The sequence below is a fragment of the Trachemys scripta genome, chromosome 8 (genome assembly GCF_013100865.1).
Source record: "Trachemys scripta elegans isolate TJP31775 chromosome 8, CAS_Tse_1.0, whole genome shotgun sequence".
In the NCBI taxonomy this organism is placed as follows: Eukaryota; Metazoa; Chordata; order Testudines; family Emydidae; genus Trachemys; species Trachemys scripta.
The window spans coordinates 95,034,802-95,050,244 of NC_048305.1; the positions used below are offsets into that span (position 1 = coordinate 95,034,802).

General features: G+C 41.9%; 1 protein-coding gene across 8 annotated transcripts in view; it reads left to right on the top strand.

The window, feature by feature from the left end:
• The window catches only part of DAB1 (DAB adaptor protein 1), a 706,595-nt gene that overhangs the window by 675,706 nt on the left and 15,446 nt on the right, over positions 1 to 15,443 (top strand). For 7 of the 8 annotated variants that reach the window (XM_034779101.1, XM_034779096.1, XM_034779098.1 and 4 more), the window contains 4 exons: positions 3,739 to 3,795; positions 7,491 to 7,553; positions 9,362 to 9,470; positions 12,229 to 12,777. In XM_034779101.1, coding sequence (XP_034634992.1) covers positions 3,739 to 3,795; positions 7,491 to 7,553; positions 9,362 to 9,470; positions 12,229 to 12,777 — 778 coding nt within the window. The remainder of the gene's footprint in view (positions 1 to 3,738; positions 3,796 to 7,490; positions 7,554 to 9,361; positions 9,471 to 12,228; positions 12,778 to 15,443) is intronic. The other variant, XM_034779102.1, reaches the window with a different exon arrangement.

A 15,443-nucleotide genomic window follows, 5' to 3' on the forward strand; every position in this document is an offset into this window, starting at 1 on the left:
TTAGTAACTAGCTAACTTCTGAATGTGAATAGTTCAATTCCTTGCCAGGGCATTTTCAGGAGAGCATCTTTTTAACTGGGGCACTGAGAATCTTATCCTGTCTTACAAAAATTGGTCCTCTATGTATTGCCTTTTTGGTCTCCATTTTGCTTTTCTTCTAGTGCCCTGCTGGCTTTCTTGCATCACTCAGTTCAGTCTCCTGAACTTTATATACCAAGTTTGCTGAAACACAGTCAAGCAACCTCAGTTCAATGTAAGAGCTACTTTAAATTATTTACTCCAAACCACAGGGTCCGTTCCTTATCACAACTTGTACAGAGAGATGCCTTCAGACTCAACATCCACCCTTGCAAGCAAGTAGCTCTGTCAAGCATCTGTCGTCTTATCAAGAACACGTGCTAGACCTATACTGATATTCTGCTCTTTGGAGTCCTCATGACATTCTCAAGAGCCCGCTAAGAGGAAAGGAGAAAGAAATAAAAAGTTAATTACTTTCCTTACTGGTTAATTACCATACTTACTACAGTACTTTATTCTGTCATTTTAACCCACAGAGCTCTATATTAGAGAATAAGATGAGGCTGCCATGCACTTTTCATCCTTTTTGACCACTTCCTCTCCTTTCATCCTCTGAAGTTTCTATACAACGATTTCTGAGTCATCACTGTTCCTGTCTCTTTCATAATCAAAGTACAGAAATATTGAGTTAGGTCCTCAGCAGTTGTAAATCAGCATATGTCCATTGAATTCAGTGGAGCTATGCTGATTAACAGCTGAGTATCTGGCCTGTTATTTCTATAGCAAGGTTTGCACGGTGTTTTACCGACCTCTGGGGTCCCTGCAGAATTCTTCTGCTGTAAATCTCAATCTTTGCAATAATTCAAGAAACACAACAAAGTACTTTTCCAACCCCTATTGGATCAACAGATAAAGTGTAGAAGTGACTTTCTTGTATTTAGGTATATGAAAGCTACCGCTTGCATAACTCTATAGTCAAAGCCTGTAGGCTTTCCTCAAATATGTTCCAACTCCAGAATAATACACCTTCCGCTCTCATTTCCACTGAATAGTGAAAAATGTCACAAGAAGTTTCATTGCCAGCAGGAGTGGTTTAAAGCCTGCTTTAAGAAGCCAGATTTAAATATTTAATGTTTAAAAGCCTACAGCATATGTCAGACATCTACATGGGAAGATGCAGCTTTCATTATAAGGTTTAATACCACCAAGATATGAGGATTAATACTATTTCCACTGCCCACCGCTGTGTGGTTACAACTGACTTTTCTGTTCCTTGCTGAATAAGCTGTGGCAGTGTTTTCATGTAAGACGAGATGCGTTTTTCCAGTAATTAAAGGCAGCTTTTACATCATGACACAGAGAAATCCACAGACAGAGGAATTCTACAGAAAGATCAAGGAACCAAGCATCTTTCCATATTTCTCTTTTTTTATATAGTCTTTCTGGGAGAGTGGGAGAGGATTGTTTACTTTCATTGATGAGAATAAATCCTTTCGTACTGAAATGTCTAACCAAAGAAAGACTCAGTAAGTCAAATTCTGTCCTCAGTTACATTAATGCAACCCCAGAGAAGTTGCTATTGAACACTATCCCACGCTCTAATAGACACTACGATTTCACCTTTTTGAAGTCTCTCCTCAACAGTAAGTGATGCTGAACGTGAACTGATGGAGGATGCAGTCCAAATGCCACAGGATAATTGGGCACTTGGGGATGTGCAGTGACATGATGGGCAAACTGTTTTCTGGGACGTCCCACTGTAGCACAGTCAAGTTATTACTAATGTTATATGCTGCACACGTGTTTCTTCCATGCTATGGTATGGTTACTTTTCAAATGGTTTTGCTAGCTGCAGGAGTATGGCTGAGGGCAGAATCTGACTCTCAATAACCTGTAAAGAATTGGTAGAGATGGCTAGGTGAAGTGATGGTCAAAATCAAGAAAAATAATCTGTTGGCTAAAGCCTGAGGTCCTTATTCAAGGCCTAAGCCTTTCAATTTTTATATCAAGAATGCTTTCTGGATTTATAGTGAGGTTCTGGGGCTAATAGCCTAAGCCTGATTTCATGCTTCCCTTAACTTCAGTGGGAGTTCCTCACACACAGAGTCTACAATATTGGGCCCTGTATATATAATATGTCATACTTTCTTCATCTGGCATTGCTTTTTGCCAGAATTTTATTATCAGAGACACAGGAGAACCACCCTCTCAGGCTATTTTTAAACTTCCAATGAATTACTGACTGGTGGGTTTGTCATCAGGTAACAGGGCTGCCACTTCTTGAGCAGTCCCTCATGACCAGAATTCCCTTTGCAGCAGCTGTCCTTGTGTGCTCCCTCTTCAGGCCCCCATACAAACTCCCCACGGCATCTTAGAAGTTCTACTGCCTTCTACTTGGGGCTGGTTTAATGCCCAGAAACATTTCCAGACTGTCCCACCAATAAAGTCCATCACTGCAGCTCAAATCTCTGGCTCTTCTGCCATCCACACACAGTCACAGCCTGGTCTTCACAGGGCTGCTTCTCATGGCTGTCTCTCCCTGGAGTTTAGCCTTCTGGCTCTGACCTCCTTCTCTTGCCAGTGTCTGCACTATTTTGAAGGAGAAAGCAGTCTATATACTGCCCTCCTCCAAAGAGCTCCTCCCGATGGGTTGGAGAAGAAGGGAGTCCTGTCCAATCCTACATGATAGGGCTCCCGATCCTAGGCCCTTAAAGGAATAGTGTTCTGGGGTTTCCCCTACATCCAACTCCTAATTCCTCAGGACTGCTTGCTCTCTTCCGCTGTCAGCCCATTTCCTGGGCCTTTGTTATTCCAGCTTCCTGGAATGGCATCTTCTGGCCCCTTGCACTCTTAAACGGATCACAGATTAAACTTTAATTCATTTGCTATTGTAGTTCTCGTTATGTTGCAAAAATCATTCTGGTTTGTCCCCTCCCACTTTAAAACATTTATGTTTATCACACTCAAATTTAGTCCTCTGATGACATTTAAGTCAGTGATCAGATATTATAGTTATAGCTAACAGTGGGATTTTTAGTATATTCCATTATATATACATTTACACACAACCCTGTAGATTTAGATTTATCTTGGATTCATTAATACCAGGATTTTAAAAAATATTCTCTTGCAGATTATAGAAAGGGTCTTTGTAATCTTAGATGTGCATTTATTAATTTATAAATACACTTTTCAAAAGCCATAATTTTACCTAGTTAAATAGACATTGTATTTTGCTGCATATATTATTTGCTTTTAGAGCCTTTTCTTACCCCACGTGTATATTATCAAATTATTTAGCTGAGAATGCCAACTCCTTTCCCCATTAAAGCCAATAAAGATTCCCATTAACTTCAATGGGCACAGGAGTAGGCACCATAATGAATTTTTATAGCTAAACTTATTAATCCCTTAAAGAGTAACTATTTCTAATGTCTGCACTGATGTAGCCTTATTCACGACAGAACTGGCATTTGTACAAGAGTGTACTACAGGCAAGTGTAATGTATATTTACACTTGATGTTAACAGCATTCAAATGCACCGTTGTTAAACATGTGATTTGTTATCTTTGAGGTGAGTACAGCAGCTTGCTACAAGGCTGAAAGGGTTTTCATTTCCATAGTGAAGTCAATAATTATGGAGGTTATCATTGTCATGCTCAGAACTCATGTCATTTTCATAAATCATTCATTTCATTGTCATAAATCATGCTTTACAGCTGCAGAATGGAAACTTATTGCTGGACATTGATGAAAATCTTGTTACAGTCACTCAGGTAAGGTTATGACACTAAAAATGTGAAAGGGAAATGTCGATGAAATCGCCACTAGAATTAGTGCAATTTGAAAACGCTCAATTTGGGTTTAGCTGCGCCAGAATGTAGCTAATGCCAAGTACGAATAATTTAAAAAGAAATGATATAGTTGGCAAATTCATCTGTGTGGTGACCCAGAAAGTGAAACTGTTTAAAACCAATGAAAGGTAAAGATTAGCTGCCAAAATTTCTGCCAATGGCTGAAACTCCATTTATGTGAAAGGAGCTGTGCTCATTTAGACCAGTAGAGAATTTAGCCCTAGCGAGGGTCCAGAACTAGAACTCCTCATCCAAACAATCCCAGACTTTGAGGGATTTGAAATCCAGATTCAAATGTTGCTGTTTAAGCCTCTCTAGCAAGTATCCTCGAAGGTTATTTTCACACCAAATTACAGTTTAGATTTGCTGACATAGCTTTCTAGCATCTGTTGTACACAAAGTTGCGGTCATGCCAAAACTAACTCTGCTGTCAATATATTGCTCTTTTTCTGGGGTCGCCATGAAGAAGGGCTCATTAGAATAAACATTAATGGCAACCCAATATTGCTCTATCCAGCAATCAGTTTATATAGTCCCCATCACTGTGATATCAGAGAGGCTCTCGTGAGCTCATTGGAGCTTTACCTGAGATGAATTTCCACAGGTGCACACACCTTAAAGCACTTTGAAAAGTATCATTATCCCCATTCTACAGAGTGACAGTCACAGAGAGGTTATGTGACTTGCCACTGTTGAACTAAATGCTGAAACCTTGAGTTCAGAAAGATTCATTGTGATAAATTCTCAGTTGTACTTATTCTGCATTAGGCCAGATTAATATGAATTGTGGGATTCATTCTAATATAGATTCATTAATGTAGATTATTCTACATCAGGCTAGATTAATATGAATCGTGGGATAAGGGTTCCATCAAAACTTCTGCCCCTTGCCCACTACTCAGACTCTTCCCTCCAGGCTGACAACTTGGGTAGTGCAGGACACGATCTCACTACCTGGTACCCCATGCAGTCACTGGCAGCTCTGCTTCTCACTTTCTCTCCCTTATGGTGGGAGAGGAAGGCTTGGAGGATCCTTCCCTGTGGGCAGGGAAAACCCACATGGTCTCATCTGTGAAGGCACATGTACAGTTTCTTTAGAATGCTAGCAGGAAGTCAGACAAGAGGAGACTGGGGGAGGTTCTAGCCAGAAGCTTTACAATGATGCAGAGACAGAAGTTTTAGGAACAACCTCAAACAAGCAATTTAGAGATCTTAGAAGGAAGTAACTCTTTGCTATTGTACAATCCCCGCAACCATTGGTGGCACCTGGTTGGCATGAAGTTTCATCTGAAATGATTAAATAGGAGTATCATTATCAATCAGGTTTTTCTAGACATTGCTAAGATTAAATGGTTAGCAATTTTGTGCACAGTACCAGAGTGATCTGCTTCATCTCTTGGAGAGACTAGTTCTATAGTTCTTCTATTAGTACCAAAGGCCTGGGCTACACTAGCGGGGGGGTTCGAACTAAGATTCGCATAGCTGAAGTCGAAGTATCTTAGTTCGACTTACCTGGCTATCCTCATGGCGGCAAGTCGACCGCCGCAGCTCCCCCGTCGACTCTGCTTACTCCTCCTGCCAAGGTGGAATACGGGCGTCGATTCGGGGATCGATTTATCGCGTCTAGAGCAGTGGTTCCCAAACTTGTTCCACCGCTTGTGCAGGGAAAGCCCCTTGCCGGCCAGGCCGGTTTGTTTACCTGCCCCGTCCACAGGTTCAGCCGATCGCGGCTCCCACTGGCCGTGGTTCGTTGCTCCAGGCCAACGGGAGCTGCTGGATATACTGGCGGGCTGAGGGATGTACTGGCCTCCACTTCTAGCAGCAAGCGGCAGAACAAGTTTGGGAACCACTGGTCTAGAGATTAATTTAAAATGAAACTGTAAAGATTTTACCCTGATATTTTTCAGAGGTTGGGTGAAAGGGGAGCTATCCCTGGTCTAAATGATAAGGTTGATGGGGGAAGGCAGTTAGACTCCAGAATCTTGACCAGTAATTAATTGTTAAAGCTAGTCAGAAAATGGTGAGTATTTTCCATGGAAAAAAATTAAAGAAACAAAAATTCCCCCTGCTTTTTTTTGGTACACCTCTACCCCGATATAGCGCTGTCCTCGGGAGCCAAAAAAATCTTACCGTGTTATAGGTGAAACCGCATTATATTGAACTTGCTTTGATCCACCAGAGTGCGCAGCCCTGCCCCCCTGGAGCACTGCTTTACCACGTTATATTCAAATTCGTGTTATATCGGGTCGCGTTATATCGGGGTAGAGGTGTAATTTTCACAGGAATTTTCCAATTTTACAATGGAAAAAAAATCAAATACCACATATTTTTTGTTTGGGAAGGTTCATGTTTTTATCACAAAGAAAGAAATAAAATTTTTCATTTCCAGCAAATTTATTTCAAAAAAGAAAAAAGTATCCCACCTAAACAATTTCAACCAGCTCTATTCATTGTGTTTGAATTTCACTACTCTGAATACTCATCGATTTACCATGTCATCTTGTTTTCCCAGACTGTTTCATAATGGGGCAATAATTCATACTGCACAGATACCGTAATAATCTGACTTTGTGCAACACAACAGGAAATTTGATAAGTCCCTTTAAAAATTAAATATACAAAGAATTTTAGGAGGATAGTACTCCAACAACTGATCCCACTTATGATCAGTGCCTAAATACCTTTAAGCAGCTCTTTTTGAGCAAAATACTTAAATAAATTATACTTTTTTAGGAGTTTAGTGCAGGAGGAATCATTAATATTATATGGCAGATGTAAATACTTGATCACTATGAACCTGTTTCATACTATTTTGGCTTCTGTACCATAGAAGACACAGTCAAAGCAAGGCTTCTTCAGAATTGCTTCGGTTTCCATGTCACTAGTGGCTCTGTCCAGTCTAAATTCATCTCTGTGAGTGCTGAGTCTGAGCTTCGGCCAATACTTTGCTCATGCAGCCACTGAGACTGCTCTATGTTATGAAAGGGTTTTCCCCCTTTTGGTCCAAGTAAGAGAGACCTCTTTGGTTGATCTATTTCAAAACCAAAACCATAATGGAGTCCCTGGTAAAACATTTCTAGCATGAAATTAATTTAGAGTTATCCAATCATAATGGCCTAATCGTGTCTCCCCTCATCCCCTAGGGCGCATGCAGGCCACACTCATCCCATGGGGAACGGTGGTCTCAGCCAACTCCATAGCAACATCCAACCCGCTTCCCCTGGACCCCACAGAGGTTGTAGTCTGGGGCATGAGAGATCAGAGATGGGGCCATGGTGGAAGGGTTGGATGGCAATGGGACATACACATATCCCCTGTGCCCAGTGAAGCTAAGAGTGGAAAGATAATATGCCCCATTGTGGATGCTTTCTCTGTGCCCTATCCCCTTCTGTGGTGGATCTCCCATAAAAGAGTTTCCCAGGGGCAGATGTTCGAGCCTCCTCTGGGTTTGTGAGCCAGCCCCATGGCCTAGTCCATCCCAGCGGAGGGGACAATCAAGGTATAAATAGCTTTAATTTGGATAGGTGATATGAGTTCATTACTTGTTTACAGTCTAATGCACCCTCTTCCTTGATTCTCCTTAAAGGATAAATACAGATGTATTCTTCTCTTTGCAGGCTGTTACCCAACTAGAGCTTTTTGGGGACATGTCCACTCCTCCTGATGTAACCTCTCCCCCAGTAAGTACCCAGGGAAAATTGCCCTGTCTTTTTCTACCTTGCTGGTAAAAAGCAGGTTTACTGTAGCCATGTGTAGAAATGCAGGATGGTGAATAGCATGCACTCCAATATGAAGGATTTCAAAGTGTTTTTTCAAACAGTGGTGAAATAAAAGAGAACTAGGAAGCAAACATATTCAAAAAGGGAAAAATCCTTTTCTCCAATCACTGCTTGTCACGGGGTACTCTAGTCACCGCTGGCGCATCTCCTTCTGACCACATCTGGGGATTAACTCTGCCAGGCTGACGCCTCTTTCTGCGGTTGCACTCCATCCGTCTGTCTTGCTCTCTCAGGACTCAACTGCTCCCACTTCATGGCTTTGTCCTCCAGTCAGGTCACTATGGTTTTCCCCTGCCGGGGAAATCACATGCATCAACATCTCTCAGGACCCGCTGTCCCTCGCAGTCTTCTCTTTCACTGCCCCTAATGGTGCCACTTCCCCCGTGGCTGGTAGGGGAACTCAGGCCTGCCCTCTACACAGGGTTCCAGCCCAGGGACTCTACAACAAGTAATCAAGTCCTGTCCCTTACTCTGTGTCTCTGGGCTATTTCCTACCTTGCCAGCTGTCACCCTAACAGTGACTGCAGCCCCCTTCTGCTCTCAGCTACTGGGCTTTTTACAGGCCCCTCCTGTTCCTGTGCAGCTGAGCTTCCTTTATAATTAATCCTCATTGTTCCCTGGGTCCTCCTTCAGGTACAGCCAATGCAGTTAATTGACCTACTCAGCCACCATGACCCCTTCGGGCCTTGTGTGGCATGGACACCCCATCACGCTGCTCTTTGTGATGTGCAAAGATGGCCTCAAACTTTTTTTAAATAGAGATCTGAATGGTGATGTCGTACAGGGCTGTAACCTGAGCTGCAGCTCCCATCCCACTTCCGTTTAGCAGAGGCATCTGCTGTGTGGGACTCTGTCAAAAACTCAGTTGTTCGGGAAGGAGAGCATCAGATGTGGTTACAGCTTTGAATGGCTCTTCGGAACCTCCAAAGATCATATCCAAGTCCTTCAGCTAAGAGAGGGAAGAAGGATCTAAAAACAAGTAAAAACCAAAAATGTGTATGTTATTTTAAGGAGAAGGAAGCCTTTGAAACAAGATGTCTTCATTATAAAGTAGAAATAGAGAATTTTTCCAGTTCATTTTTAAGCCTCAAAACAGATTGTGACATAGGGGAATATAAATATTCTCCTTTTCCAGATGGGGAAACCGAGGCACTGAGCAGTTAAGGTAACAAAGGAATTTTGTGGCACATCTAGGAAGAGAGTTCAGATCTCCCATCTCTAATCCTTATCTTTAACAATAGGACCAGGCTTCTTCTAACATGCAGGACTTTGGCTCTAGGCCTATTGATGAACTGGAGCAATATTTAATCATTCTTCTGTAATACAGTAATTTCACCCTGTTTTAAAATCCTTTCTGTGTTATTTTCTGTCTATTGTTTACATCAATCCTCAGTTAATTAAGCCTCAGAATCACAGACTTTTATTTCTTAAGAAACAGGTGCTGTCAGAAATTTGCACGTGATATATGATTGTGCAAGTTATATTGTTCTTTTTCTTCATGGTCCAAGAGCTCTGTATTTTTTCTGTCTTTTCTTGTTGTCTTCTGTCTTATGGTGCTGCTGATCTTTTTCCTGCTGCTTCTTTACTTCTGCAGCTCTCTTTTTTTGGAGATAAAGGGGATGTGGCACCTCAGTGCATGCCAATTCCCGATGGCAGAAACAGTAGCTGATATGTCACCGTTGTATTTTATTCCTGTCTCATTTTTGTAGACTCCTGCAACTCCAGGTGATGCCTTTATCCCATCTTCATGCCAGTCACTTCCTGCTATTACAGACACATTTGGTTCTGTACCTTTCAACACTGCTGCTGTACCCTCAGGTAAGAACCCAATAGGGTTATTTAAAGACTAATTTTAGGGTTGGTCATTTAGAAAATATTAGCTCAACTGGACTGTGGAACTCAGGTATCTGTTCTGTTTTATGTCTCAACATCCAAAACATAAGGGTTAAAAAGTTTTCCACTATAGAAATGTGAAAATATAGTCTGTCTTACTGCAATGTACTTACTTACAGTAATGTCTTACAATTAATGTACTTCAGGAAAAAGAAAATCCAAATCAGTACCAAGTTGAACCTTCAGTATATTGAGTTTGCTAATATCCGATGAAGTAAAAAAAGAACTGGGACTAAAAAGTCTCTGGAAGTTCAAGTATATAGTTTACATACCTATAAGCTATTGTAATAGGAGAGGGAAAGTTATTTAGCTTTGAATTTCCAGTAATAACAGTGGACATTCTGAACTACATACAGTAAATGATGGCACAGCAAGAAATGTGAAGAATTTGTGACCATTTTTAAAGCTATTCCATGTAGCCAAAGTGTGACATTTCAGATAGGCTTTTCTATGTTCCTCAAAGTGCTCAAAATTCAGAGTTTATGTAATATTCTGCACTAACATGCAGGAGATGTGGGTTTGACTTCTGGTCTTGCTCTCTGGGCTGCTAGGGGCTGGGAGCATTGCAAAAACAGCTCATTCAGTCCGATTTGGGAAGGAGAAAAAGGAGTGCCTTGAATCATTCAACAGTAGTTTTCTAGATGGTTAACACCTTCAATGCTATAATGTACTGTATCATCTGTCCTGGAATGTAACACAGCGGTAATCTTTTACTGTACCGATGTTCCATTATTATGTTGGCACTTGAAAGTAACATACCCGATACATGGAATAGAACCAGATAAGCACTTTGATCCTGTTTGTCAACTGGTTATGGAAAACTCTGATGTACTTCTTCCAAAGAAGTACCCTCCAGTGTCCCTTAGTCAGTAAGGTCATAACTACAATGCAGTGTTTTGGGGTTATGGCATGGGAAATTGCTCTGACAAAGTTGTGGAGGGTCCTACTTCACATTCCCCATCATAACCATTTGCTGAAATACATATTTAAGCTGTGTTATTGTTATCCTTAGCTAAATGATTCCAAGATCTATTGCTTATGATTTTTGTTTTGCTGTCTTACTCCTTTACAGTTTGCATTCAATAAACCCAGAAATAAACCAAAAGTAAAAGGTAAAAGCAGGGTAAGGAAAACTTATAGGTCAAGGAAAGGTTTCTTTTCTACTGCTATACCAGTACAAAGAAGAGGAAAGAGAGATTCCACATTGTAAAATATTAACAATAAATTAAAATTGTTAATGTAGCATTTGGGTCTCGTATTAATATAACATCATTTTGTATTAGTAAAACATAAGCGTGTCGCCTAGTTTCTTCTTTAATAAAGGTTTTCGGGGTAGAGTTTCAGAAAGCCTTTTATATTAAACACAGTTGAAAACTCTGTTGGATTCATCTTTTTTTTTTTCTTTTCAATCGTAAATGACAAACAAAAGGTCTAGTCATACAGTCCATACTCAGCCAAGATTCCCATTAGTTTGACAAGGAAGTTTTGTCTGAGCAGGGTCAAATCAAAATTAGAATGTTTTAATGACTCCAGTTTTTAATCTTCAACTCTTTCCCCTAGCTAGAGGGTTTTCATTATAAGCTATTACCCAGTGCAGATTTTTGCATCTATTATACAGTACTATATACCTCTAATTTTTCAAGTATGTTTTTTTAATTCATAGTATGCATGCTTAGTGGCTTCTGGGTGTTGAAGTAGCCAAGCGTGCTTTTTCATCTGCATTTGGCGAGATTATGCCTTTATCTTCTATAGACCTTGCCTCAGTTATCTATACTTTTGTAACGTTCAGATAGGATTATTGCAAAGTGCTCTACTTAGGGCCAAGCCTGAAGACCACTAAGAAACATGAACTATTTGAAATTTAGCCATTCCTTTCCTTAGGGTTGCTTCTCAGAAGGAACCCATGTGCTTCATAATCTGCACTGTGTCCATTTCTGGGTGCGATTTAAAATGTTGGTTTTCCTCTACAAATCCCTTAATGGTTTGAGTCCTGCCCCCATCAGAGAAAACCTCTATTATCATGAGATACAGAAGCAGTTGCAATCCAAGCAGGTCCCTGAGCTAACCGTCGCCTGGCTTGAACTGGAACGGTAAATTTGATGGCTCCCATCTGGGCCGACATATTAGGGATTGAACCAGGGCCCTCCAGAGCAAAAAGCATGAGCTGCTATAGCATGAGCTAACAAGCTAGAGTTCTTTAGTGGGGCTGTAACAGACTCCTGTCCTCTGTGGAGTTGGTGTAGAAGTGGTGTAGAGTTACACAACGTACCATTTTTTGTGAGGAGTCCTCTGCTCCAGAACTCACTTTGTTCTTTGATCTACCAAAACCCAGGTTAGCTGATTTTCAAGGCAAACTGCACTCCAACATGGTATCTTTTCTCTCTAGATTATGGGAAGGGGTAGGATTCGTGTGATTTGAGGAGGAGGGGAATAATTTTTTTGTTCTAATGAGTGGGGATGGTGATTATTATTAAAGTCAGTCCAGTTATGCTTTATTTATTGAACTGTTTGTACACATGCTAAGAGCATAGGATTGACACATTTAAGAAAGTGATATAAATTGGTAAAGGTCCCTGTGACTCCTAACACAGTCTGTGTATTTCTGACTGACAGTGTTTCCTGTACCACATCCTCTTGCTGTTCATATCCATGCGCTAAAACAATCCTGTTGTTATTCTTTAAGGTTATGTTGCAATGGGAGCTGTCCTGCCCTCCTTCTGGGGACAGCAACCACTCGTTCAACAACAATTGGCCATGAGTACTCAGCCTCCAGTTGCTCAGGTGATGCAGGGAGGACAGCCAATAGCATGGGGCCAACCTGGTATTTTTTCTCCTACCCAGCAACCATGGCCATCTGTAGCTGGTCAGTTCCAACCAACTGCCTTCATGCCAACACAAACTGTTATGCCTTTACAAGCAGCCATGTTTCAAGGTACCATTGCTCCCATAGCTACTGTTCCACCCACAAGCGATTCCACCAGATCAAGTCCACAGACAGACAGGCCCAGACAGAAAATGGGAAAAGAAATGTTCAAAGATTTCCAGATGGCTCAGCCTCCGCCAGTGCCATCACGAAAACCAGACCAGCCTTCCCTCAGTTGTACCTCAGAGGCCTTCTCCAGCTATTTTAACAAAGTCGGGATGGCACAGGATGCAGATGATTGTGATGACTTTGACATCTCTCAATTAAATTTGACTCCTGTGACTTCTACAACGCCATCTACAAATTCACGTAAGTACCCAAATCCTTCCAATTGCAGTCTCTTCCTCAAATGTCACCGTCTCCTCAAAGCTTTTCCCTTTTCTCTGGTGTACTATGTTGAAATACCCATGATCTTAGTATCTTCATGCGTGATCAAGCTTGTTAGTGGCATCCTGGAGCTAGGGAAACATGATTTAGGTTACAAATAGGTGATTGAAATCAACAACTTCAAAGGTTGCAAGATAAAATTTAATTTTTAATAAAACAGTAATAGGTCTGCTCTTCAAAATGTGCCTAAACTAAGCACATTTAAACTAGTTTGGAAAATATTTAAACTATTGATGAGAAAATATTCACGCAGTAGGAGTGAAATTCATATCTACAGGGAGCCATTTTAAGTCCCATTCCAGCCATATTTTTGGAGACTTCAGTGGGACTTAAGTGGTGAATAGGTCTTCTTCTGGCCCTCTGTACTGGAGTGAATTTCGCTCTAGGTACATAAATCTGCTTATACTGTGGGGTTGCAAAAAAATGTTTATAAAGAGATTCCATTATACGAGTGCTAACACTGGTATAGATCCAACTCCCATGGAAGCCAACAGAAGTCTATTGAGTTTCATAGAAGCTAGATTGAACCTAATAATATTACTTTTAGAAAATTAGAGTTTGAAGAGACTTCAGGAGGTCATCTAGTCCAAGCCCCTGCCCAAAGAAGAACCAACCCCAACTAAATCATCCCAACCAGGGCTTTGTCAAGCCGGGCCTTAAAAACCTCTTAAGGATGGAGATTCCACCACTTCCCTAGGTAACCCATTCCAGTGCTTCACCACCCTCCTAGTGAAATAGTTTTTCCTAATATCCAACCTAGACCTCCCCCACTGCAACTTGAGACCATTGCTCCTTGGTCTGTCATCTGCCACCACTGAGAACAGCCCAGCAAGCCATCCCAATGTGCAGAAAGAACAGCAAATATGACAGGCGACCAGCTTGGCTTAACAGCAAAATCCTCAGTGAGCTTAAACACAAAAAGGAAGCTTACAAGAAGTGGAAACTTGGACAAATGACTGGGAGGAGTATAAAAATAGTGCTCAATCATGCAGGGGTGTAATCAGGAAGGCCAAAGCACAATTGGAGTTGCAGCTAGCAAGGGATATGAAGGGTAGCAAGAAAGGGTTCTACAGGTATGTTAGCAACAAGAAGGAGGTCAGGGAAAGTGTGGGACCCTTACTGAATGGAGAGGCAACCTAGTAACAGATGATGTGGAAAAAGCTGAAGTACTCAATCCTTTTTTTGCCTTGGTCTTCACAGACAAAGTCAGCTCCCAGATTGTTGCACCGGGCAGCACAGTATGGGGAGGAGGTGAACAGCCCTCAGTGGTGAAAGAACAGGTTAAGGACTATTTAGAAAAGCTGGACATGCACAAGTCCATGGGTCCAGATCTAATGCATCTGAGGGTGCTGAGGGAGTTGGCTGATGTTATTGCAGACCCATTGGCCATTATCTTTGAAAACTTGTGGTGATCGTGGGAGGTACCGGACGATTGGAAAAAGGCAAATATAGTGCCCATCTTTAAAAAAGGGAAGAAAGAGAATCTGGGGAGCTACAGACCGATCAGCCTCACCTCAGTCCCTGGAAAAATCACGGAGGGGGTCCTCAAGGAATCCATTTTGAAGCACTTGGAAGAGAGGAAGATAATCAGGAACAGTCAACATGGATTCACCCAGGGCAAGTCATGCCTTGGTCATGATTGCCTTTTATGTTGAGAGAACTGGCTCTGTGGATATGGGGAAAGCGGTGGATGTGTTATAGCTTGACTTTAGCAAAGCTTTTGATACATTCCCCACAGTATTCTTGCCAGCAAGTTAAAAAAGTATGGATTGGACGAATGGACTATAAGGTGAATAAAAAGCTGGCTAGATCGTTGGGCTCAACGGGTAGTGATCAACGGCTCGATGTCTAGTTGGCAGCTGGTATCAAGCGGAGTGCCCCAGGAGTCTGTCCTGGGGCCAGTTTTGTTCAACATCTTCATTAATGATCTGGATGATGGGCTGGATTGCACCCTCAGCAAGTTTGCAGATGACACTAAGCTGGGAGGGGAGGTAAGGATAGGGCCCAGAGTTACCAAGACAAATTGGAGGATTGGGCTAAAATAAATCTTTTGAGGTTCAACAAGGACAAGTGCAGAATCCTGCACTTAGGACAGAAGAATCCCATGCACTGCTACAGGATGGGGAACCTACTGGCTAAGGGAGCAGTTCGGCAGAAAAGGACCTGGGGGTTATAGTGAACAAGAAGCTGGATATGAGTCAGCAGTGTGCCCTTGTTGCCATGAAGGCTAATGGCATATTGGGCTGCATTAGTAGAAGCGTTGCCAGCAGATCAAGGGAAGTGATTATTCCCCTCTATTTGGCACTTGTGAGTCCACATCTGGAGTATTGCATCCAGTTTTGGGCCCCTCACTACAGAAGGGATGTGAACAACTTGGAGAGAGTCCAGCGGAGGGCAACGAAAATGATCAGGGGGCTGGGGTACTTGACTTACGAGGAGAGGCTGAGGGAACTGGGCTTGTTTAGTATGCAGAAGAGAAGAGTGAGGGGGGATTTTATAGCAGCCTTCAAGTACCTGAAGGGGTTCCAAAGAGGATGGAAAATAAGCTGTTCTCAGTGGTGGAATCTCCTCCTTAGAGGTTTTTATGG